We start from the raw sequence: 27,391 nt of genomic DNA on the forward strand, positions 1-27,391 counted from the left end.
ACTCCTCGTACAAGCTTCACCGTGTTGTCGAGTGTGATAAATGCTAATTTAAGTCGCACATCAAAGTGTCAATACTGAAACGTGAAGAATGATACTTTTGCCAGCTGTGGGCAACCCATCTAGCCATCTTTCCATCAGCCCATCAGTCCCTTCATTCATTCATTCATTCATCTATCCCATCTTGAGCAAAGAAAAATTGTCACTTGGCGACATTCAGTTACATACATACATTTGTCTAGGCAATCGCCAATTAAGCCAGATTCTATAGTTTCTTTCACTCTGCAGTCAGCGAAAGTTATTGCCAAGCAAAATCTTAATATCCAATTTCAAAAGTTGTAATTTTCGTGAAATTGTTTTTCAATTGAAAAAAAAAAAATGTTGTTTAAGCCTGCTCTGAGGCAAAACAAAAAAATGTATTTGACCAACCTTGTATCAACTTTTTTGTTCATCCACCACCATCAACAAAATGGGCCACCATGCAATATGGTATATGGCAATCAGCGTTGTTCGAAAATTCCGTGCATTCTGTTCAGTTCCTTCCATTTGCCTCAATTGGTAGGAAATTTCGCTATTGACCATCATCATTCATCATTAAATTGTTTCGCTAACTTTTTTAACAATATACAGTACCAATACATATGTACATATATACATATGTATGTATGTATGTATATATGATTTTTAGCGCGTGCTGACATGCCACTTTTCGTCTCTGTGCCCCATCAAGTTGCTTGTGTGTGTGTGTGTGTGTGTGTGAGCGCGCTTTTTTTTTTTTTCTTTCTTTTGATACGCTGCCAAAATTTGATGAATTTCTTTTTATACCCTGCTTAGATGAAAGAATTTGGGTATATTAAAGGCAACGACAGGCTGAGGAATAGAAATCAAAAAGCTACAATAGGGGCAAAGACTTTGAGGCACCCCAAAAGATGTCTTGGGATAGCATACTTATTGGGGCATACATTTTCATGAGGAGTATCTAAAGGTCGATTCGCTGATTTGAGTGCTTGCTCATTTTGTGGTGCCTTCTAACCCCAACCCCCAAGTGCCCCCACTCCCTCCCTCCCTCTCTCTCTGTGTGTGTGTGTGTGTGTGTGTTGTGAAACTTTGCCTTGTATTTTATTTCCGTAAATGTTTTCATTTTTCTTGTAGCTGTTGTTGCGCTTTGGCCCGCTTTTCTTTTTTTTTTCTTTGCTTCTGCTTCTTGTTTTTCTTGGTTGGTGTCTTACAAAATTTTTCTAATCAGTCAGCGCCCACGTTTGGGGCCATACTTTTTCTTTAGCCAAAGCTTTCGTTATTTATGTATTTATTTATTTTGGAATTTTTTTCTTTGTTCGTTTCACTTCTCTATTGTCTGGGTGTGTGTGTGTGTGTGATGCGGGCCACTGATTATCCCCCACAAAATGATGATACTTCAAATTGGACAATTGATAAGCGTGGGCCAAAGAATAAAAACCAAGAAAATGACACCAAATGTCACTAAAGTTTTCATCAGTTAGCTAATCCGGACAAAGATCGGCCAATTGCTACAGGTTTTAGACACATTGAAAGTTGGCTAAAGTGTTGCTCATAAAACTTGTGCACAAACATAATTGAAGATACAAAACGACCCACAACTTCTATAAGGAAACTGCACAAGTTGTAGATAAAGATGAAGATGAAGCTAAAGATGAGATGAGATGAGGGCGCAAAATGTAGGTGGAATAAGAAAATGCTGCTAATGCTAAAGGGGTCAAAACAATATAAATGCAAATGCAGCGACGTCATCAGATGGCAAAATGGTCCAGCAACGCATTTTAATCAGTTACTACCAAGAGAGACAGAGAGAGAGAGAGAGAGAGAGAGAGAGGGATGAGAAATACTTTCCTCTTTGTTTCCCTTTACTGCCTTTTATCCCTTACTCTCCATTTGTGTGTGTGTGTGTATTTCCATTTGACCCTCTGCTGGGATGCCATATATCCTTTTTTGCATGCACCACAGGGGCGCGAGAGATTTCTGAAATTTGCAATTGCAGCTTCATAAGGATGATTTTGCATCCCTTTTGTCATCTCACCCTGCCACCAAATCCTTTTTAAACTCATCTCATTTCATCTCACCTCAACCTGTTGCCAGACACGCACACACACACACACACACACACACACACACACACATGTAAATCATAACTCATAAATTGTCTGGCCAACTTCATTCAATTGACCGGGCGTGGCAATGGTTAAATGGACCGAAAACCAAATTGAGCCCAAAATCCAATTGTGACTGCACTCACATGAAGGAAAGCAGGGGCAAAGGTAACCAAATTGAGAGGAATATACAGGCACGGCAAGAGACAGAGACATGATAGAGAGAGAGAGAGAGAGAGATAATAAAGTGCGAAAAATATTTATACAAATTCTTTGGTACTTGCTGATTGAGACTCTAGGCCAATTGTAATCCGATTACAACCTTTTCATTATTTCTAATGAAACATTTTACAAAATAATTTACAATTTTGCAAAAAGTATTTAAATTTAATCTTTTTACAAGTAAATATATATACAGACGTATCTGCAGAAGAGAAACTCCTTATGTATTATACAAATAGAAACATTTTTGTTTAGATATCGCTTTTCTTTCATTATTCGAGGTCGACAGTCAAGGAAGACAGGATAGTCTAAAGATGCTCCAAATGAATGTCCTTATAGCCTCATCATTAAACGAGTTAAACAAATCTATAAAGTCTCGAGGTCACGATTTAATAATGATTAGCTAATTAATACTTGCAGCTAGCTTAGACTAACCTTAAGGGTTTAGGTTGATTCCAAAACCGATTTCTACTCATTATCCATTGGCTTTTAGTCTCGTGTGACCAAAACCAAGTGTAAATAGTAAATTTTTCTATTTAAAAAAACAGAAAAGGAACAAAAAACTAAGCGACATTTTGACACATGGAGAAGCATTTCTCTTTCCCTGAACACATTGCCCTCTTTTTTTATGAACCACTTTTCCTTCTTCATTTATGTTCTGACATCCTTTTTGTCCTTTCTCTTTCTCTCTCTCTCGGTGGCTTTTTATTTACGCTTCTTTTTAATTGATTTCGCTTAAGTCTCATAATCGTGACACTTTGGCGCCTTTTAATTTGATTTTATTGGTCCTCAGCATGCCAGGACTAAAGGGTGAAAGGGTGAATGAATGGTGGATGGAACGTAAAGCTAAAAGAGCGATTGGGTGGAGAGCCACCGAAACAAAACAGCAAAAAAGAAAAGGTTGACCCGTGTCAATTGGCGCGTTTTATGACGGCGACCTCAGCGAACTTTATTAGTTTGTTAAAAAAAAAAAATAGAAAATAAAAGAAAAGAGGAAAAAAAAGAAACACACAGGGAACCGAAAGAATGCAGGGCATTGTTGGCATTCTTTCTTCTTCGTTTTTTTCTCTCTCTCCCGCTCTTCTTTTTTTCTTTGCTTTTACATATTTTATGCCTTTTTACGTTTTGTTTGTTTGTTTGTTTGTTTTACGCCGCGGCCGCCTTCATTTTGCGTTTTAATTTGCGTAATTGAGTGGCTCGTTTTAATTTCCATTTTCCTTGCCCTTTTCCAGGGGTTGAGAATGTGCTAGAGGACTAGGGTCAGACTGGGGTTGACCACTCGCCACTGGATAATATAATGAATGGGTATTAGATAAACGGTTTGTGAATACATCTATCTGCATAAAATGATTGCTCAACATTCGTTTGCTAACTTATAAGCTAGCTAGATAGATAGATAGATAGAGAGAGACATTAGAGAAAGAAGATGACAGATAAGATGAGATATCTAACAGGCTAAAACAAGTTGAGACCAAAACCAAACCAAAAATCTTTACATTTGATATATAACCGACTTAGATTCTTAAAACTCAAACTCTTATAAGTTTAGGGCCAACATTGGCCACCCAAGTTCGATGGAAACCTATTGACCTTAACTTGAAGGTGGAGAGAGAAGAGTCTAACTATCCATTTGACTAAGGAAAAGGTCATGTAAAAGGAAGAGTGTTTATAATTACAACTATCACTTGAGCCTTGATAATTTCTTATCTACAACCAAAGACTTAACTAAAATCCTTGCTCTAATCATCATGATGTCCACTTTGTGGGAAAATGTCCTTAATGCTGGTGACTGGACTTGGCATTAATGAAAGCCATATTGTGGGTTTAGTTTGGCTTTACGGTTTTGCTTCTTCTTCTTCTTCTTTTTTTTTTTTTTTTGAAGTTGGTTGTTGTTTCTTCTTGGGAAATCAATTTTGGCAAAAGCCTTTCGATTAAAGAACATTTGACAAATGCTACGCCCAGGCAAGTTTCTTCAACTGTGCCTTGTCCCACTTCTTCTCACTCTCTCTCACTCTCACTTGCTCTTTCTCTTTCATGCTGCGACAAATTACATTTAATTTAATTTGGAGTCCCTGTCTCTGGTCGGTCGGTGAGACTCGAGGCTACCTGACACCCATTCTCAATGTCAGAGAGCTTTGTCCATTTGAGCCCATCCATCAAGCTTCGCCGCCATGGCCATGGACGTGGACATGGACACGGACACGGACACGGACATAACTGATGATGAAGTTGCTTTTGCTTTTGCTTTCGCTATGTTGTTGTTGCCTTTGGCTTGCTCAGTCAAGCGCCAATCGTGCCACCGCTTTGATTCCTTCTCCCACTCCATTACCATTTCAATTCCGGCAAGTTGGCAGCATATTTAATTTATTAAAGAATTTGTAAAGCAATAAGTTTTGTTGCCCGTTGACTGGATTTCGCATGGCATCGCATCGAATCCCATCGCATCGCACAGCACTTTCTTCTCTGTTGCCATTCTTTGGTTTTCCGTTTCGACCCCAAAGCCAAACCCAAACCCATTCCATTTGCCATCCGCCCACAAGTCGATAATCGTTTTCATTAAGCCAAACGACAGGAGGGCCAAACGGTGGCTTAATTGCTGCGTCTTCCTCCCCACCACCCCCAACACCGATGCTCTCTCAGGCATTCGTCCCTGTGTCCTTACCATCACTCAAATGGACAGTCGCACTAAGCGACACTTTTTAATTAAAACGTAAAAACAGCAGGCAAATCTTTTCACTGTCTGCAGACGAATGATGAGCTCCTGCCTCGTCTTCAGTTCTCTAGCTCAACCTACACCCACCCACCCAGCCTCTCTCTCTCTCTTTCTCTCCCTTACTGCTAGTCAAACCACAAAAATTCAATCAAATCACAGCGCACCGCCCAATCCAAAAGCCAAGACAAGTCGTTTTACTCAAAGCATGTCTCTGAAAGAGCCTCGTCTTTGAGATACTCTGTAAAAGGTTTCAACTCAAAGGCGAGTCCTTAAATTGTCCTTGGATAAAACAAGATTTTTCTAGACATTTGCAACTATTTTCTTTCCTTCTCATAAACTTCTACAACATGAAGATACCCCGAATCCAAAAGGGGCATCAAAATGAACTTGAGTCAAAAACACTGAAAAATTTCAATTAGTTCCACCATTTGCTCTCAGATTTAAGGACCCAGTCTACCTCCCCCTTCTCGCCATACCTTGAGTTGAACATCATCTTAAGCTTATTGTTAGATGTTTTGTTCCCAAAAAAGTGTACAGAGAAATGTAAAAGATAATTAAATTGCGTTTTGTATTAATATTATATAAGTCATCGTAGAATGGGCAAACTAAACAAATCTTTGGCGATTACAAAATTTCAACTTATTAATCAATTAATTTAAAGATTTTAATAATAATTTGTGGGTTCATGTCGCATATATTAGAAATTTTATGTTTTAAAATCAAAAGATTATATTCTTAACTCGATTCTGAACTCCAATTTTATCTGCTTCTTCTAATAAATGATCAAACTTCGATTGTATACATATATTCTTGCTCGATCTTGCCCTGTCCGTCCGTATGAACACCTAGATTTCGAAGACTACGAAAATAAGACCCACCAAGTTTGGTATGTAGGCTCATGTAGTATTTAAAGTGATCAAGTTCATTTCAAATTTCAGCCACGCCCCCTTCCGCCTCCATAATTTGAAAAAACTCAATTGCCTTTCGTGCAACATTCCTAAATTTCATATTAATGAATTTGAATCAAGAGACATACCAAATCTGATCGAAATCCGACATTGTCCGATAATGCCGGAGTTGTCCGTAGGCTGGTGGGGGCGCTAGGGTGCGAGATACTCAGATATGCTTGAATTTTTAGGTATAAAGCAGAAAAGGCTTTAAATTAGTGATGCACAAACATCGATAACGATATTTTTTTGACCCTTCGATAACAATAATTTCTTCTTTCGCTGTTAATTTTGATGATTTGATTTCAATATACCAACAAATTTTCTTGAGAATTGAGACAATTGGCGCAACAGGTTGGCAATTTGAAACAAATTACTAAATTTAAGTCTTATTTAAGTGGGTACTAACCATAAAGAAAAACCAATAAAATTCTGCGTAATCACTTAAAATGTTTTTCTTTGCCTTCTTTGAAGAGAGAAACCACAGAAATCCAATCAAATTGTTCAGATTCTCAACCCTATTAACCTCCCCCTACAATCACTTACTACTGCTATTCCACTTCCACTCCATATAAGCCCTTAAGTTGCAGATCCATTTCAATTTCTGCTGGCCAGGGATCATTAAGCGGACCATCAAGACAGGCAAAAGAAAGAAACAAGCAAAAGAAAGCTTTAAATGAAGGGTTCTCATTGCTGCATCATCTCACCTCTGTTGCTGCCTCTGCTCATTTGCGTAATGCACGAAAATTTAATTTACCAAAACACGAGAGGGCGCCAAGTTGCAAAATGTAAGGACGAGCGGAGAAGAAAAACAACTTGATGACGATGACGATGGTGTGGCAAGGAGCATCAAGAGCAAAGCTCACTTACCCGTAGAGCATTTGCTTGCGGTCCCAACCCCACAAACACACATACACACACACAGGACAAGCAGGGGGGTTGGTGGTTGAGGTTAAGGTGATGGCTTGCTTACCGTTAATTGTGTGTATCCTCTCATCCTTGGCACTTGCCGTTGCGCCTTCGTTGGCTCTCGTTTTAATCAATTTTTAATTTAAATTTAATAGAGTAAACACGCCTGCTGCTACTTTCAACGCCGCAGCGGAGACAACGTGGAATAGTGGCAACGGAACATTTTCAACAGGGTGGCAACACCCATCTGAGTGCCCCATTACATGCATTCCAAGGTAAATAATTCCTCCAAGCGTTACTAATGCGCCAAGTGAAGTGATGAAGAACGGGTGACTCGGCATGAAACGAATTTCTTCATCATTCCTTCGATGCTTAAAGGATTAAATGATTTAACAGCAAAACAAAAAAACCGAAAAGGAAAAAAACAAACAAACAAAACAAACTGCATGCCTTTTTGAGTGAATTCAATTTGATTTATGCAAAATCCCTCTCAACTCCTAATGTCGCCCACTTTTATTTGCCTTCTTCGGCCCTCTCAATTGACTTTCTCTGTGGCGGTTAATTAAAGCACATTATGCCTTAATTGCTAGATTAAAATGCCCTTTTTTTCTGCGGTTCGTTACTTCTCTTCTTTTTTTTTTTTTTTTAATGACTTGCAATTAGTTGCAAATTAGATTGCCCAGCCTAGGGTATAGAGAGAGAGAGAGAGAGAGAGAGCAAAGGGAAACTTATTATTGGTCCATTGAGTTGTGTTGTTTGCCACCTCCACCCCCTTTTTTGGCATCTATGTATAAGTTGTTTGGCCCTTGGTTTTTTTCTTGCCTTACCCATTGGTCCTTTTATCAAACGATAGGTAAAAGTTGCTCTGGCCACATCAAAATTGCATGTGTCCACTTTGATTCTCATAATTGCATTTCTTTGTATAAAACGTGACAATGGCAGGAACTCTGGAATTTAGTTTGCCTGTTTCCCCTCACACACACACACACACACACACACACACACACACACACACACACACACACACACAATCTCTCTTCCGCTCACTCTCTTTTCCGGTTAGCATATAATGATATTAGTCCCGGACTAATGTATGCAAGCTCCTCTAATAAGCGCACTGCACATTATTAGTTATTAATTAGTCGGGGGAAATGTCGACAAGGGATAGCAGGAAAAGTGAGACAGGGAGAGGTAATCACCTTACCCCATACCCAAAAGTATGCAGCAGAAACGACAACAACAGCAGCACCAGCACCATCGAACGATGGCAGGAAGAGCCTTTTGTTGAAAAATTTTAACTCAACCGCATTGAACTATAACTAACAATGGTTCTACCTGCCAGTGTTTCGGTGGGTTGGAAAGTGGGGAGCCACCACCCCCCCGCCATCCCATTTAGTTGGAGGCTAATTGAAAAACTCAGTTAACATGCGGTTACACGTAGTGACGTAATTCATCACGTACGGTGCGATCTAAATTGGCAGCTAACAAGCCAAGGTAAGAGGACTCTATGCCAAAAATTTCATCCATACATTAGATAATAATCACTTTTTTAGATATTCCATTGCATTGCCAATATTTCGAACTTGCTAATTATGATGATCAGTAATGACAGTTGGATAGTTGGCATCGTCATGATGTCAATCAAAAATTATTATTGCCTGAATGGTAGTCTGAAAATAGAACTCGTCACAGTTAGGTACACAGGACTCTCCCCACCCTGATATGCTATAAGAGTTGATGTGAAAGTCGATCGACAAATGTCTTTGGGGTTTATCAATACATATGTTCAATCAATTCATCATAGATTTTTAAAAGGCTCCTTAAGTATACATTTATCCATAGAGTCGTTGGGTTGAGTTGAGCAAAACTTCGACTCAAATAAGTGAAAGGACCTAAAACTTTCCGTATTGGATTTCCTTAATTCAACAAACTTCTTACACAGAAATTGTTTAGATATATTACAATAGTTTTCTCTTGATTAACAATTGAATAAATATCTTAATATTTCACAAATTTCATCAACGATCGAGAGCGGATGGTGGAGTGCCCAGAAAAGTATGCAATATGCTTTTTAATTTCCTTCGCATATGCCATTCTAAGCAAAGTTAAGATATTCAAAGCAAAAAAAAAAGGATAAAAGTGATGATGTGGTTGGGAGTGAAGCAGCATCTATAATGCAATTTGGCAGAAGGATTGGTGGGAGGATGGTATGGGGGGAGTGGCTGAAAGGCAAAAGCCGCCATAGTTGTCGTTGTCGTTGTCCTTGTATTGATTTTTCGTTGCTGCTTCAAGCAAATGTCATTGACCACACGGCTAACAACAAAGGGGTGTTACTACTGCAAATGCTTGGACACTTGAAGGCGGACACTGAGGGCCAGGCGGGGGTCAGGACAAAATCAGAAAGGGGACCGGTGGAGACGAAAACTGGTAGCAGTCAACAACCACCAAAAGTAATCATCGCCAAACGCGGTTGCTGTTTGTAATATGAGGCGGCGGTGTTAAGGACTTCCAGCTGTGAGCTTCAAGGAGAACTAAATATGATGGCCTTTAACCATTCACCGCCCATTCACCCACATTTCCTCCTTCTGCTATCATCAAATGACAGTCCACCTCGTTTCACAACAACAAAAAATAGAAAAAAAAAGAAAAGCAAAAGAGGAAAATCCAAACATTTGCTCATTCATTCCATGGGGCACTGCAAGAAGCAATGCGATTAACGTTTCAATATGCGACAGTTGCAGCATGACTAGCGAAGGGCGCCCAAAGTGGGCGTGGGGGGGGCGAGGGCATATCCTGATGGGCGACTGAAGTAAAGTTAATTTACCATACACACACAGAGTACATGTGGTCTTCTATATCATTTTGTGGGACCACCTCTTGTGTGGTCTCACAGAGGCCAGCCAGCCAGACAGCCAGCCAGCCAGACAGCCAACACCATCACATTTGGCGGTTAACTTGTATACCAATATTAGATTTTGCTTTGGCATTCCGACTAAGATAAGTTTGATGTTTTCTCTCTCACTCTCTCTCTCTCTATTTATGAGTTCTAATCCCAAAGTAGTTCTTTTAAAGTGCCACTGAAGGCTGATGCAACCAATTAGTATAGCAATTATCCGCAGAAGCCACATCACCCACTTAAAGTTCACCTGTTGAACCTGTTGGACATGGAGCTTTAGGTGGGACATAAGTCCAAAGTCTCAGCTAATGAGGCGACATGTTTTTCTCTATCTTTTTTACTTTGTCCCTCTTCAGGGTTTTTTTCCAACTAATTTTATTTCCATTTCATGCTGACACTTTCTTGGTTTTCTTGCTTCTCCTCGGTCTCGTCCTCACCTACTTCTGATGATGATGATGATGATGATGATGACTTTGTGACGGTTTCAGCAAAAGCAATTAATTTTACAGGTTTATTATTTTGTGTCGTCTCATTTATATGTATAAAGTAATGTTGTCTACTTTCAGGCTAGTTAGCGTGGACCTGGACCTGGGCTTAAAGGAAAGCTTTTCGTTGGTGTTTTTGTTTTTTTGCTTTTGCTTTGTGTTGTTGTTTTTTTTTCGTTGCTCCTGCTGCTACAAATTCATCAATTAACCAAAAAGGCAGCAAAATGTATTTCTTTTTCTCTCTAATTAGCATCGAAGTAAACAGAAAGAAATCCTATTAGCAGTTGAATCGCCCACCAACCAAACTGGCCAACATTATGGACCACCGCCCTTCCCTCGCTTAGCATTAGCATTGAAGTTGTAAACGTCAAGCAATAAAATGCTTTTGTGGTATATTTCAGACGCAGTCACTCATTAGAGTAGAGCAAAGGCAAACAAAGTAGAAATGGAAAGAGAAACATATATAGATTATAAAACAAAAACATATGCATTTGTGCATATCTTAAACCGATTCCTATAAAGTCATAACTGAACACATATTCTGATCATGTTTGTTGGGAGTAAATGATATCATTGATAATCATATCTTTTAATCAGTTTCAATTCTTTTTAGTCTTACATTCTTGGCTCAAAAGAGATTCCATTCAAGGTGACTTATGATGATTCAAGTTAAAGTTCCAAGGATTTGATGTCAAACTTTGGAACAAGGAATGAATCGAACTTGGAGACTTCGAATCTAGTAAAGTTTCAACTGCTTTTTGATTGATAACCTTAGGATCGCATTGCATCTAAATATGCCCAAATTGAGTCAATTGATTGGGGGAATCAATGTGGCTAAAAGCCATTAAAATACATCTAACAATTGGTAAATAAGTGTGTCTTGGCAATTGTCATAACTTGGATGGCATTTAAAGTCTCGATTGAGTTGCACAATGAGAATTACGATGCGGAAATGTGGACAATTATTTAGGATTTGTTCTCACATTGTGTACATAAATTTGTTCCCAGGGGGAAATTGACTTTTTGTCTGCTTCTTGCTTTTCTCATAAGTAGTGACTGAGTAGTGAGTTTATTTAGACTACCAGTTCATGCCACTTGAGAGTGTTCCATTAAAGTTCCTTAGTTTTTCGCCCTCTTTCCCCTTCAAATTTGCCACTTCAAATATACAGAGTTTGTGTGTGTGTCTATGTGTGTGTGTGTGTGAGACAAGCATCGAATCAGCTTTTTGGGCTCGTTTGCCGCCCACCTCATGCCCTTCCAGCCAGGCAACACACACACACACACACACACACATGCAGGACATAGTGTGTCCATTTTATTTGTTTGTTTTGCCTTAAGCAATTGTACCGTTGCCGTTGCCGTTGCCGTTGTCGCATGCGGCATGTGGCATGTCGAGTGCGTATCTAAAATGTATCCATATGCCTGAGATACGCATATCAAAGCCAATTACCTGTGCGTCCTTTACCATCATCTACCTTTCCCATTTGCCCACTTGTCGAGTCCCTGCAGCGGCGCTCGAATGGCTTCTGGCTGCTGGCTGGCTGACTGGCTGGCTGGCTGGCTGGCTGAATGTTTCCATCTCTCTATGGACATGCGACAAATTTGACTTTTATGCTTTTGAGAATTGCCAGTGACACAGATACAAACATACACACATACATATAAATGGATACAGATACATACATATACAGCTACACAAATACAAAATATACAAGTAAAGAAAAAACAGAAAACACTCTCTCTCTCTCTCTCCCCTCAACATATATGTATGCAATTACAACAGGTAGAAAAGATCGAAACACAAAACCCCCATTCCATACCTGGATCCAGAACCATTACCTAACTCTGCTAGGCACTTGATGCAGGACACTGTGTCCATGGATAATAATGACGATTCAGCTTTCACACTAAGAGCAATTCCATTCAAAATTGTAAGTCGATAAAGTGTCCATTTGATCGAATGTCACCAGAATTTAATAAACTTTGTTTCATCTCCTTTTAATTCGATTATTAGCATATTGGCTTATGTCTCGGTTAGCATAAAGTGTTTGTCTACAATGAATGGTAGTCTTCAACAAAGTGTTTAAAATGTAATCGAAGGATTGCATTAAGGGACACTTAAGGGCTTACTCTTTGCCTTTGTTTTAAGTCAATATCAATATTTGGTGGACTTCTCTCTCTCCCTCTAATAGTTTCTTATATGTATTATAGATTCTAGTCTAAACTCGGCTTCTGGTGCTAGTTTTTTGGATAACATTGCAAACTTTTGGTTGTGCTTTCTCTTTACTTCTGAACAACTGAAGCAAGGCGAGAAACCGATCGGTCCAATGCATCCCCAACATCTGATAGACGCCATCTCAGTTGCAACTTCTTTAATACTTTTAGAGTCCAAGGTGAGAGAAGGAAAGCACCTCATTCTCCTTCTCTCGTCAAAAATCTTTCTCTTGTTGGAAATGGATGGAAAATTTACAATTTTTTGAGATGAAATCTCTGCCACTGCGCATAAAAAACTTCAATTTCTTGATTTAATAACGCGAAAGAACTCAAGGATATATAAGTGCGTGTTGAATTAAATTTCACAAATGATTAAAATTCTCACAGTGTAAATGAAAACTAGCATAAACTATAATTCGATCCCATGGAATGCAGTGTAAACTGTTTGCTGGGTAAAGCGAGCAAATTTTTTGGTTTAAACAAGAGGGATGGCCCTCTAGGGGCCAGACCGACCATCAGACCGACCGACCACACATTCAAACTCCGACTTTTGGGTCTCACCTCACTCGGATGCCAGCATGTTTCTATGATATGTGTTTAACTGGTTGCGTACCTACGAACTCACTCGCTTGATATCTGTTTATTTCTTTTTTTCGGTGGGGATGGTGGCTTGGTCAAAAAGCACAGAATTAAAATTTAAATTCCAATTCATCATGATAATCACATTTCGCGGACCTTTTTGTTTACACAAAACGCACTGGCACACCCAACTATGTATGGTAACCTCTTTAAACAGATTCGACTAGGACTGTGTTGGTATCTATAGTCAATTCGCCCCAGGTGGTAAACGTTTTAGTGTTTCTTGTATACTCAGTTAACTAAACATCAACGAGCAGGAACACTCCAGAGAATAGCCAGGTGAATACTTTCTCTCTGCCCCTCCAATTATGAGATGCCAAATGTTTGTTTTTTTTTATAGGTATCAATAACTGATTCCCTTTTCAGAACACAGGAAGTTAATTATAGTCTGCATACTTTCAGGCTGCTGTTGTATAAAAGGGTAATCTTAAGAGGATTTCCATATATGTATGTAGGTACATTCTCATTCATTGCACTTGTCTATTTAATGCCATTTTGTGATGAACTCATTGATGAAAACTCAAGTTCGGTAAAGCTGATTAAAAGCATCTGCTTACACCTTTTGCAAGTCATGTTGGGTTCTAGTCTAATTGTAAGCCTAATCATGCGATTGCTTTTGTAGTTTTGCGTGAGAAGATGGGGAAGCACATTCGATTGCCTGTCTCAGTCGATCCCAAAGAGCCAATTAATAATAATTGCTTGCCAGATGCAAAACAAAATCGCTTTCAAATGCATGCAAGGAGTCAAAGGGATAATAACGCATAATAATAGATTGGATGGCAACAAAAAGAAAGGATGCGCTATTAACCTATTGCAAAATGACTTACAGACTCAGCCCGTTGCACTCGTTCTCACTTGTTTCTCTCTCTCCCTAACTGGTCCACCAGTCGATTGCAAAATTTAATCCCACTTTTAAGTGCTTGCGAATTGACGGAGCAGATTTTCCAGTTGAGAGCATTTATAGCTCTTCTCTTTTATTTTTCCATATGCCCTTAGTTTTCTTCAAAAAAAAAAAAAAAACAAACATTTGAAAAAGGCAACAGCAGACAACTAATTGTTCAGTTCTTTAGTCAATTGAAGCAATAAATTGCCAACACACTAAACAATTATTATCAATTCACAGCAATATCTTAATATTTTCAGAGAAACAATTTTGCTTAAGGCAAATGAAGTGTAAAATTTTAAATAACAAATTTAAATTTCGAAAATTGAAACTAAATTTTCACAAAATATTTCTAATTAATCCTTACATTTCATTCTTATTCATCTAAATCTTTTACTAAACACAAAAATTTATGTTTTTAATCAAGTTCATTTGAATAAGTTTGGCCAAGTTTCGAGTACTTAAGATAAAATACTACAAAACAAATATCTATGCCTGAAAGTATGCTTTGTTATTTTCAAACTCTCCCAAGGCTAAGGAAAATGCAGAATTATCTTCAAATATATCGACTAGTTGACATTCTAGGCAAGTTTTAGAACCTTCATCACTTGGAACTCGATGGTGTGTCATTGATCAGGATCCTTGAGAACAAGAGACGGGAGAATCTACTTGAAAAGCGAGTGTCCAAACGTCTCAACTAACTTGTTGTTCTAATTGAAAGTCGGCATCTTGGCATCCATGTACTCTATGAAGCGATTGGTCTTGTTGGCTGATCGACAAGCAAGGCTACCTTTATCCTTGTGCCGAAATAAAATGGCTTATCCTTTTGGGCAATGAAACTTTTCTGGCCATGTTTATCCACATAATTTAATTGAAATTTTTTTTTTTTTTTTTTTTGTATTTGAAATCTTTATTAATTTGTCTGTGTTTTGTTTTGTTGTTCGTTTTTTATTCTCATTTAAATTAATTATAGTTTTAAAACGTTCTTTTTTACTTTTCCTTTTTTTTTATTTTAAATAATTATTATGCATAACGTTACTTACACTTCTCTCTTTCTCTCCGTGTGTGTGTGTGTATGTGTGAGTGTGTGTTTTTAAATTATATATGTACACATATATAAAATAATAATTAATATTAATAAATGTATAAACTGATCTTTTATTCTGGTTGTAGCTAACAAATTAGTAAGTAGATTTTTGTTTAGTTTTTTTTTTTTTGTTATTTTTCCAACTTATTTAATTTTACTGCTGTCTGTCTCTGCGCTCTTTCATAGTTTTTATATCACATTTTAAGCTTTATTTTATTTTTCGTTTCGTTTAATACTAATTATTTTAGTAAGTAGGCAAAGCGAAGGGGGAAAATCAAATCATAATGAAACCAAAACCGAAAATCATTTCAAATAGAAGAAACTTTTCTCGAACGCAAGCAGCAGCAGACCAATTGAAACTGAAATTTCACTTCTTTTATCGATTCTCACACACACACACATACATATGAAGGATATATATGTGTGTGTGTAAGTATATACCCTTGCAGAGAGGAGTAGACTTGAAAGTTAAGTCTTTCTGATTCCCGATCGATCTATATCATAATGTGTATATAGATTTTAAGTGCCAATCGATGAAAATAAATTTGTTTAACGTGGCAAGGACTCACTTAATCTCTCTTCCTGTCTCTCTCTCTCTGCAAGAGAATATCAAACAAACACTTCGAACTTTGCCGAAGACGACTTTGTTTTGCAATATTTTCTAATTTTGCATTTGTTTTTTCCTTTTTTTTTTTTTTTGTTTTAAATGCATTTTCAGTTTTCTTGTGCTTAAAATGGATTTCCTTGCACTATGTGTGTGTGTGTGTGTGAGTGTGTGTGTCTGTGTAATTGTGTTTTTTTTTTTGTTGTTGTTGCTGTTTTAAGTTTTCTTCCTTTTAGTTTTCTATATTTCCAATATCATATTTTCTTTTTATTTTGTATTTTTAATTTTAATTTTTTTGTTTTTTTTTTTTTTTTTTTTTTTTCTTTTCTTTTCTTTTATTATTATTTTACTTTATTCTTTAGTTTGTAGACATTTAAAACTCTTCAAAGTGCACTGTTTAGGAATTTGTAAAAAATGTAATTTAATTTCTTCCTTGTGTGTCTGTGTGTCTATGTGTGTATGTGTGTATGTGTGTGTCTGTGTCTTTCATTTTACTGCCTTTTGACTGACTTTGCTCTTCGCTTATCGTATTGATATTTCGTTTTCAATTCTTTGACTTTTTGCCACAATTTCATATTATTCAAATTGTTATCCTTGTTTGTTGTCCTTGTGGTGGTAGTTTATGGTGGTGTTGTAAGGGAAGAGTTGAAGGGGCGTAAAACAAAAATCAACATTTAGGTTTATATCCATCTATTATTACTATGTGTTATCCTTGTATACATATAGATATATATGTATATATATGTATGTGTGTATATGTATATGTATGTATATCTATTTGCTTAAGACACATTGTTCTCTCAATAGATAAGTATGTAAGTAAGTAATTCTGTTTTTTTTTTTTGTTTTTTGAACAACTTTGCCACGACACAGATTTCTTAAATTTTTCAAATTCTCTCTCTCTCTCTCGCGCGCTCTCTCTCTCTCTCTGTTTATCCTTCTCTATTGTTTATAAGTAGTTTTATTGAATAATTTGTTATTTATTATGTTATTCTCTTTTGTTTTTTTTTTTTTTTTTTGTTTCCTTGTGCGCCAATTAAATTGTTTATGTGTCCAATAAGATTTTTTCGTTAAGTTTATTTACAATTTCTTTAACACTTAGAGCTTAAGTTTTACTAACAGAAAAAAAAAATTGTTTATTACATACATACTTAATTAATTATTTAATATGGTTTTCAATTTTTCGTATATATTTTTTTTCCTTTTGTTTGCTTTGTTTTGTAGTTTTTTTTTTTTTTTTGTTTCTTTGTTTTTTTTTATTCGATTAGTTTTAATTGATAATTCTATGTACAAGCATTGCTAAATTTATAAATAATTGTAATAATTTATAAAAAAAAAAGATAAAAATTATGTTTATTAGATATATATGTGTATATATGTTTACGATCTTCTAGATCTAGGTTCTTCAAAAAAAAAAAAAAAAAAAAACACTTTATTCTGTTTTCTGCTTTTTCTTTTCATAATTAGTTTTTGTCGTAGGTTTTTGCGTTTTCACTGAAGTTTTATTTACACTTAAATTAATTATATATATATATATATATATAATATATGTATGTGTATAGGTAGATGTTTATATATATATATATATGTGTGTGTGTGTGTGTGTGTGATGGTGTTCAGATGTCTCGTATATAGTGGGGTAATACATATATTTTGAATATATATATTTTTCTATGCAGCTTCTAGATATCTTTCCTTTAATCGGCTACCCATTTAATTCGCTTCTTCATTGCGTTCTTTATCGGTTCTGCTTTAGTTACTTTTACATTTACTTAGTTCGTAGGTACCTTGCGTTTTCTAATTCTTCTGTTTTCTGTTTTCTACTATTTGCGGATTTCGTTTTGAGTTTACAACATCTCGGATATGGTATCGAAATGCTGCTCTTGGAAAATCGGGCGACAACACTCCTCAATGGCATTATACTTGTAGGGTCGACCATGATAGTGATGACAGCGTTGTTTTTGATAATAAATGGGTGGCAACTCTGATTCATTTTCATCATCTGGCTCTGCTGCTGCTGCTTCTTCTTCTTCTTCTTCATCGGGGTCACCATTATCATAGTCATAGTCCTCACTATCGTCATCATATTGATAATAGCTGTGGCATCGCTTATCGTTATCGGCTATCGACTTGTGTATCATCTTCTGGCGACTCGACAACGATGACGATGATCGACGTATGGCTGAGGATTTGCTCTGATGATAGATTATGGGTTGGTTGTAATATTGGATGGCATGGCATGAGGCAGTCTTTGTGTTATATTCCTTTAACGAAAACAAATTTAAATATAAAAATTAATTTCATTGTTGACCAGCTTATTATTATCAATAAATTGCATCTGACTATGGCTTTGGTCTGCTCCAAACTGGCCGAAAGTATGTAAAAATGTATATCCATTCATGTTCATTGGATGGGTTTGAGTTCAGTGTAGAAAAGGACACCATTTCGAACAGGCCGCACCTTGTACTAATTTATTTATTGTTGCAAGCGTGTACTTTTATTGGATGTCTGTTGATCCCGCCACCGCTCCATCCCCCAGCAGCAGGTCAGACCCTCTGGTCTCTCGTCAGCAATTTGACCACAATATGGTGGCCACTCACACCCTCCAACACCCATGTCTTTCCGCCCCCCTCCCGTTTAGGGCCTTCAACAATTATGTGCCTTTGTTGGCTTTTCCGAAAATTTGTGAAAAGTCAACACCGGTGCCCAGAGAAGACCTTGCACCGTGTCCATGGACCGGCTAGAAGGCAATTTGATACAGTTGTTGCCTCAATGTTTTTGGCATTCCGTTTTATAGTAGCATTTGACATTTGGCGCCAAAAATTATTAGTTAGGGCAACTTGGAGTTGGAGTTGCAACTCAAACTATTGGAGAGCAGCTTAAAACAATAGCCACACACACACACACACACACATATCAATGTTCATTCGATTTAGGAAATACCCTAACTTTGGTTTTCTGCCTTAAAAACTTTATCTTCAGCAAACAAAAAAGTATGTAAATTTTTGGTTAGACTGGTCGGCAAGGCGACATTTCGACCGATTGTTCCTATGATACTTGGACTTGGAAAGGGAAAGTAATTTGCGTGGTAAGGGTATTTCGAAGTCGTGGCCTTAGTCCCTTGACTGATATTTTTTGTTTCAAGTTTATTGATGGCGACGTGCGTTTTTCATGCCTCAGCACACAAACACAGACAGACCCAGAGACGTGGATACAACAATGAGTGGGGATAGGGATGGGGGAGGCAGACAGGGCTGGGGTTAAGCTGGGGATGGCCAAATGGATTTGGGGCGGGGGTCTCCAGACTTGTCTGCGACGTGACAAAACCTATTATAGATGCGACTGCAAAGATAACAACTCAACTCAGCTTCTCTGATGGATGTGTGTGTGTGTGTGTGTGTGTGTGTGTGTGTGTGTGTGTGGCCCAAAATGAATTGGGCGTCAACCAAACAAACATAAAAAAACATCAAAATTAAAATGGTAAAAGTACAGTTTTTCGCCCATTCGACCACCACCACCCCCACCACCATTTCGGCTTTCTCCTCACACGCACACACACACACACATACAACAGGTTTTTTCCCATAATTTTCATTTTCATTTTGTAAGCATCAAAAAGTTAAGTGAAGGATAAATTGAATGGCTGCATGATTGACTGAATGAACGCATAAATGAATGAATGTGCGAGCGAGTGAGGGCAAGGATCTGGTCTGGGTTATGAGTCTGGGTCGCTGTCAGTCGCTTGTCGGTCATTCTGCGGCTCTTTACGTCCAAGCGAACAGAATGATAGAAATTGCCAAAAGGTAGACAACAAGGCAAACACACACACACATACACACGCACATGCACACGCACACACGCATACGCATATATGTAAAAAAAAAAAAAGTCAAAAGCTATCAAAAAACATCATTGAACCTATATTGAGTGTAAGTGTAAGTGTGAGTGTGAATGTCGTGGTGTGAGGCATTGATAAACACCTTTTACCTGTCTTCTCATATGCAGCATCTGGTTTCGTGCTGTTGCTGTTGTTGTTGTTGTTGTTATCGTTTGTTGGTGGCATGGCTTCGACATGTGACATGACCCTACCGACCATCAGTTCGACGAATGTCATGGCAACAACATTCTCGGTGGGCGGCAATTGCATTGTTGTGCGGAACCCAACACAATAGTGCGGAAATATTAAATCTGCGCGGCGACCAAACAAATATCCATACATTTATACCTATCTACATACATACATACATATATATCAATGTGTGAATGTATGTATATTGAACATTTTGAGTGGATAAAATGGTGCAGAATGGAAATAACCTGACATTCTATAGTGATACAGCTCTTATATAAAATGCGACCCCTTTTTACACACACACACACACACACACACACACACTACATATAGATGTTTTGTTGTTATTGTGTTTAGATGTAATTGATTTATTCAATAAAAGTTTATAATTGGTTTTCCTTTTACATAAGGCCTGCTTTTCCAGCCCCTCTCCCCCCAACCAAATGTATTTTGTCTGTCTGTCTCATTTGTGTGTCGATTGCAGACATTAAGTGTTGGTAAGCAATGCATTTGTTACTATCGTGGACAGTGTTGTGAAGTGTGATTGCAAAATCGAAGGGGTACATTAACTTGGTTTAATTGAGGTTAGGGACACTTAAACCTGTTGTCAACACAAAATGTTGCCTACTTTTTTGGGGTCTTTCCACCACAATATCAAACATTTTAAAGTTACCCTTTAGGCTTTTTTTTTTTTTGCAACCTTTTTCGGTACACAAACGTTGATACGATAGTGGAAAATTTCTGACAGGCCATAAATTGGACGACCGCTCCTTGCCCATGGCGGCAAGTGTATCCAATGGTTTGATGGAAGGTTTGGGAAATTTTCCACATATAGGACTTGTCGTTGTCCACACACACACACACACACACACACACATACACACCCTTTTACATACATGTTTGTTTGTCTGATGTTGTTTATACTCTGCACTCAACGAAACAAAACCAAAACGCATACGCGCTACCCTCTCTCTCTCCCCCACTCCGCACCCCATTTAAGCCAACAAACCCTATCAAAAGAATGTGCACAAATAAAGGTGTGAAACGTCAACAAAAAGCAGCAACAACATTAACAAAGAGGAAAGGCAAGCTCCACCTTTTGCTATTTCTGTTCTTTGCGTTTGGTTTTGGGTTTTTTTTTTTTAACAGTTAATGAAGCGACCAACAAGCCAGCAAGTAAACTGGGCCTGTTCGCGTTTATTTCGCTTGTTTATTAGCCTAGGCCAGGACAGAACAGAGCAGACCAGAGCAGACCAGACCAGACGCAGACCAAAACAAAATGGCCGCCGACGCGCTCAATTGTGCGGCCAGCAACCGGAAACGGAAACTGATTGTGTGGTCAACGCCAAACCGCCTACCGCATGGCCTTACCCTCTCTCTCTCTCTTTCTCTAGCTCTCTCTCTCATTCGTTCTCTTGTGATTTTGAACAAATCTCATTCTCATTAAGCTCGCGTTGCCGCTGGCGGCTTTCCAGTTTACGCGTTTGACATTTAGCTGTCCCCGTGCCCCTTCCTTGCCTCTGCCAAGCCACACAGATTGATTAAGCAAAAGGATGAGTTTTTTTTTTTATTGTGGATGTTGGCCTGGGAATGGGAGGTTGCAGGCCTATGTCAATCGTTTTGTTTGTTTGCCAAAAACAAAAAAAAAAAACAAAAAAATTGACTTTGAGATTTTGAAAATGTTGCCAAAAATGTTGGGTATGTTCATTGCAGTCAAAAGTTTGGATCGATTGAACAGTTTTGAACTTTTAGCATTTTCCTGTGGTAATGAAATAGTCGTCACTGGTTTTAGTTAGTTTGATTTCTCGACCTGATTTATGTGCCTAGAAAGAGAGAGAATACTGATTGAAGGGGTAAGAGGTTCTAGATTCCATTGCTTAGTCTCTCCCTCACTCTCTATCTCTCTCTGTTTTTGCAATTCATCGATATTTATGAAAACGAATCGAATCAACTTTCGATATTACAATTTCCGTTAACAAAAATGTAACCCTTAAAATCATTAGAAAGACAACAAAGGAAAGCATTTTCTCTTACTGGCGGTGGGGAGGGGGGTGAGAGTACTTTCAACTCGATAATTTAATGGTTTTTGTCCCGCATTTAATCTGCATTGAATTTATTATCTTGGAAAAATTAATCTTGATATGTGGCCAGCTTAAGTCGTCGCCGCGACAAGCACGCGCCGAAGTGAAAAACTTCTGTACTTCTCAATTTTCCGTAACCCCCTTACCATTTCTCCAAATACCACCCCACCCCCACCCAGGCACGCACAGCACCCTCATCCCCCCCTCCGTTCATCCATCTGGCTACATATTTTCCTCATGTATGTATGTGCTCATACAAAATTTGCAATTGCCATACCACGCATCTGGCCTTGTGTCTCCATTCTTCTTCTCTTCACTTCTCCACTTTCCGTTCTCTGGTCTATTCTTTTCTGTAGTGTATCTAAATCTTTAAAGAATTATTTACTATAGAGTGTTTTCTGTATATAGAAAACCGAAGAAAAGAAACCGCAGCAAATGGTGGGTGATTCTGTTAGATAGACAAATCTCCCCCCCTCTCTTTATCCTCATTCCAGTCGTTTACCTCCACCATTCGCCGAAAAAATAAGCAAACAGCAGCAGCAGCAGCAGTAGCAACGGCAGCGACATAAGCAGAAGAGGAACAGAAGGCAAAAAGACGAAAACGCAAAAAGAAACTCGGAGAATGTCACCACCAGCTACCGCTAAGCCACCCTTGTGTTATTGCTTTATGCTTGCCATTGTCCTATGTATGTGCACCCACCATCTATCCCCCGCCCCATCCATGCTGCTACGCTCCATCCATCACTTTGGCTATCGCTTTGCTTCTCTATCGTCGTAGTCGTCGTCGTCGTCATCGTCTCTGGCCTGCTGGTGCCTTGCCAAGCCTTGCCTTGCCTTGTCCTCCGCAAATTCATTGTATTGCCCACGCGAATTTGGCGTTGGCGGGTTAAGGTTTTTCCTGTAGATGTGCCGCTCTCTCTCCCCCTTTTACTCTTTCTCTATCTTTGTTTTCTTCTTTTGATGCAGGCAGCCAACATTTTAAAAGAAAATAGAAAATTTTCAAATTTACCAACAAATTTTACATAATTTATTGAAATCCATACAGTTGAACTAATACTTTTGGGATTCACTGTATTTGTTTTACTTTTAATTAAGTAATCTTATACACAATTCGATGATACGAAAAGCATTTTGAAGGGTATTTGATGGTCGTATTGCTTGAATGGCATTGAAATGAAAACTTCGTCCTGTGTCCAGGACATCTTTTTCTTTCCCCTAGGTCTATTTCATTCAATTTTAATCAGTTTGACTGAAGTTAAAAGGTTGCAAATTTCTTTTCCTTTTATTTGGTCTGCTTCAAAAATGTTGGTTCAATCAATTCAAGCGGTTTGTTACCACCCCTCGCCCCCCCCCATGAACATTTTAGAGCTCTTTCTATTATGTTGTTCATTTTGATTTAGTTTTGCAGTCGCCTTAGATTTTCTTATTCCCTTTTCCTTCTAATATTTCTCTTTGATTTCGTTTACCGCTTTTTAGGAAACTTTTTGAATACCCTTTGAATTAATTATAGTTATCGAGTAATAAAATGTTCAACCAGATATGCAAAATTGACTTTCTTTATTCCTGTTTAATCCTTAGATTGGACCTTATATAAGCCAGGATCAACAAGAGCAAATGGTTTTGGAAAAGACTCAAATTCTGGTTAATTAATGAATATTCCATAAATATCTTTCGATAACAATTATAGGACATTTTTACAAACAGGATAACTAAAAAGTCGAGTGGAATTTTATTATCCTTTATTTTTCGGTCATTTTTGTCGGCTTTGATTTCATTTAATGTTTGGGTTTTTCAACGTTTTGCTGGCTTTTTATTAGTCACAAGATAAAAATGTTCCATTATTGTTAAATACAAGTGAGGAGAGTGTGTGTGTGTGTGAGTGTGGGTGTGTGGAAGTGGTTGGTTGGGGGGTTTTTGTCTGATTGACTGTCAAATCTACTGTATGCAAATCGTTTTAAGATTAAGTTTCGGCAATGTTACACTTTTTTCGGTGGGTGGAGAGTTCGAAGCGGACATTCAGTTTACGATATATGTATGTGTGATATCTGATGAGTTTGGGCTATTGACGTGTTGGGATCTACATATGTTTGCATGGTAACTCTTTGTGCCTCAGATAGATGCTGCTTGATGATGATTAAGACGATGAGGATGATGATAACTGATCGTTAAAGGTTATATATACGGGTATGGTCACTATCATTTGTTCCCATCGTTTCTCAGCACTAAAAGCAACAACAACAACAACAATTGGGCATCAATTTCAACTTTAATCACAATAAATTTGCGGCCCGTTTATGCGTCTCTCTCTCTCTCTCTTAATCTATCTCACTCTATTTCTCTCTGTGGCTGCCATTGCCAAGGGCCAGAGGCTCCATTTCAAATCAACGAGGCACTTCCGCTCGGTTCCGTTCCGTTCCGATTCCGACATCCATATATTCCCAAGATAATAAATTTATGAACAGGGATAAAGCAAGCAAAAGGCAAAGATACAAAGAGAGGGAGAAAGACAGGGTGAACACACAACAGTTAAAAGCAAGTGAGACAGAGAGAGAGAGAGAGTGGGTGAGTGAGTGATAAGGGGATGAGGGATGGGAAAATCATCATTAAAAAAAAACTGGATCAAGTATAGGGGGAGAAGGAGGAGGTTGTGCGGGAGTGCATGATATACATACTTACTATATATGAATGAATGAATGAATGAATGTGAATGTATTAAGCCACCCTTCGAAATGAATCAATTAGAGCTGATTGAACTTCATAGATTTCGTGGCCATTTGCTGCTGCTGACGGCACCACAAATAATTTATAAGCAAGTGAAAAGTGGACTAATCCGCCAGATCGCACCACCATCAGCATCATCATCATCATCATCGTCGATGCCCCCATTTATGGTTATAGTTCATTTTCCATTTCAATTCCCTTTAGTATTTGATTTAAACAAGGATTATCATGAACTTATGCCCAAGTAAAATGCAATCGAAGATGCAATGTCTTATTGATTTTACTGCCATGCATTGGTTGAGTCCTCGTGAATGTGTAAATTAATTGTATTAGTCCCTTATCAGAAGCTCTCGATGTATGTATATATAGGGTATCGGGAAGTCGTCGTGTGGCCGTATCATAATTATTTACGGTGTGTATATTTCTGTGTACTTGGTTATAAATCTGTCAATTTGCACAATTGTGCGAAAGTAAGAAGTGGTTGGGGGCAGTCGGTCGGTCGGTCGTTCGGAAGGGCCACAGGGTGCGACGGATACTCCACTGTGACTAAGACTATGGCAATGGCTACAACTCCGATTCGTTCCCCTCGAAATGGCATACAGACTGCACACGTTTTTGGGACACGAACAAAAATAATAAAGAACAAAAAAAAAAAAAAACTCTTGCAAAAACTTTGCATTTGCTTTCTCTCTGTCTGTGTGTGGTGTGTGTGTGTACAACATCAGCAAAGACAAATACCGCATGTTGAGTTATATAGAAAACAGCCGCAACTAATTTGCCCCTGGGTGTTAAGTCACATGTCAACGGGAAATGTGGGAGAGAAAAACGGAGGGGAGAAAAAATAAGAGAGGATATATTCATATAGTCTATAAGTGTGGGAAATATGGAGCAAACCAAAATGAAATCGTATTGCATCAAATTCAGCATCTCTTTATTACTCCTTGTTCTTCTTCTTCTACAGATGGTTATATTTTAATCGTCGGGGTCACCAAATTGTATTGCGACAAAGAATACTTCTAAGTCTAAACGCTTTATTAAAACTATCATGCCATTATTTATGTATATGTGTTTGGCTCAACTCTAAAAGAATATGCAATTGACTCGTCGGGGTCACCAAATATACTAAATAGTTAATTTTTGAAACTCACCATAACAATGCTCCATTTTCTCGATATGTGGCGCAAAGCCTTTTTGTAGCAGCATCACGGTTTCATGGTCCAAAAGTTCTTTTTGGGTTTCGTGCCAGTGCAAGGCACTGAAATGCCCGTTGCCGCACCCGACTGTGAGGACATGGACCTGCCCGAGGCACGTTGCTGATCGGCCGAGCATCGTCGCGGATAACTGAATGGCGACACTGTCGATGAGCTAATATCCATAATGCCGCTCATGCCGGCCATGCCGCTAATACCTTGATCCTCGCCACAGCTGGCCATGCTGCTTTTCGATGTCGATGTGGTTGCCGATGCTGTCGATGATCGACAACTGCGCATATTCAATGGCAATGTGTTATTATTATTGTTATTATTGTTGTTGTTATGGTGGTGCTGGTGGTGGTGATTATGATTCTGCTGATGGGGCTGATGGTGCTGGTGATTTTGGGTTAAGTTGCCGGTGGTATGATGATTGGTGGCCGATTTATAATAGCGCAAGCTTTCATTGTAACTAGCACCACTACTGCTGCCGCTGCCACTAAAACCACTATCCAGATCACCCTCATCGAATTCGGGATTAATGCAACTGCTGTGGCCCCCAATATGATGGTGATGATGATCCTTGAGTTCCATGCTATTCAGATGAGTGGACAGATTCTCCAAACTGGAGGCGGCCGCTGCAACAGCAGCTGCCGATGAAGTGGTAGCCGCACCACCCAAAAGACCACCACGTCGTGGTCGCTGCACCGATTTCACTGTACCCGAATTCGAAGCTGACCCACTGACTCCGCCTGTCAATTGCTGTTGTTGCAGCTTCAAATGCTCGTCGCTGGTCGATGAGCCACCAGCCACCGCATGGCTGGGACTTATATCCGGCGGGGTGGGCGGCATTATCAATGCCTCCAGCGATAAATTCAATTCATCCAGCACACGGAAGTGATTGTGCTGGACTCGTCGTTGCTCCTCCTTCACATTGCCCGCACTGGACGAGGCAATGCGATTATCGGAGAGCACTTTGCGTATCTTTTGCTCGCTAACCTCTTCGTATAGATTCTCGGTGGTGCCGTAGCGTGTGGTATACGTATGTCTGCCTCCATCCCGATCACGTTGCTCCTCAGCACCGCTGGGCGATGATGAAGTCGACTGATGGCCGCCTCCGTGCGATGACGATGACTTTGAACGAAAACTTTTCGCCAACAGGGCACGAATCGAACTCTTCGAGGGGGGTGCCTGAACGATGGGAGCCAGCTGGGGCACACCATTGGCTGGTACATTTGTATGGCATTTGGCTGCCCCAGGCTCATAGTACGCATAAGAATAGACATGATTAAAGGGCGCTGTAGCTGATGCACCAGCTGCTAATCCACTTGAGGCGGACGCGGCTCCTCCCCCTAATCCACCACCACCGCCACCATTGTAGGCCACATGTAAAGAGGGTGTTGACGATAAAGTGCCACCGCCGCCCATATGCGATGGAGTGACACTGTTGCCCCCACTGGGCGTCATAACACCAGCCGCAAAGCCATAATCAAGCGACGATGTCGAAGACGAGGATTGTGTATTGTTAATTGTGGGCTCGAAGCGTTCCATTGTGGCAGCAATATTCTTGCGAGACCATTTTACCTGAAAGGAATCAAATATAGTTAT

At 38.9% G+C, this 27,391-nt stretch overlaps 1 protein-coding gene across 1 annotated transcript in view; it reads right to left on the minus strand.

Moving 5' to 3' along the window:
* Nucleotides 1-17,844: 17,844 nt before the first annotated feature.
* The window catches only part of LOC137586739 (hornerin), a 78,493-nt gene continuing 68,946 nt past the window's right edge, over nt 17,845-27,391 (minus strand). The window contains exons 7-8 of the mRNA XM_068302875.1: nt 25,742-27,367; nt 17,845-17,983 (exon numbers count right to left, since the gene is read on the minus strand). Of these exons, the coding sequence (XP_068158976.1) occupies nt 25,796-27,367 (1,572 nt within the window). The 3' untranslated portion in view covers nt 17,845-17,983; nt 25,742-25,795. The remainder of the gene's footprint in view (nt 17,984-25,741; nt 27,368-27,391) is intronic.

The sequence above is a fragment of the Drosophila tropicalis genome, unplaced genomic scaffold, assembly GCF_018151085.1.
Source record: "Drosophila tropicalis isolate 14030-0801.00 unplaced genomic scaffold, ASM1815108v1 contig_158, whole genome shotgun sequence".
Taxonomy (NCBI): Eukaryota; Metazoa; Arthropoda; class Insecta; order Diptera; family Drosophilidae; genus Drosophila; species Drosophila tropicalis.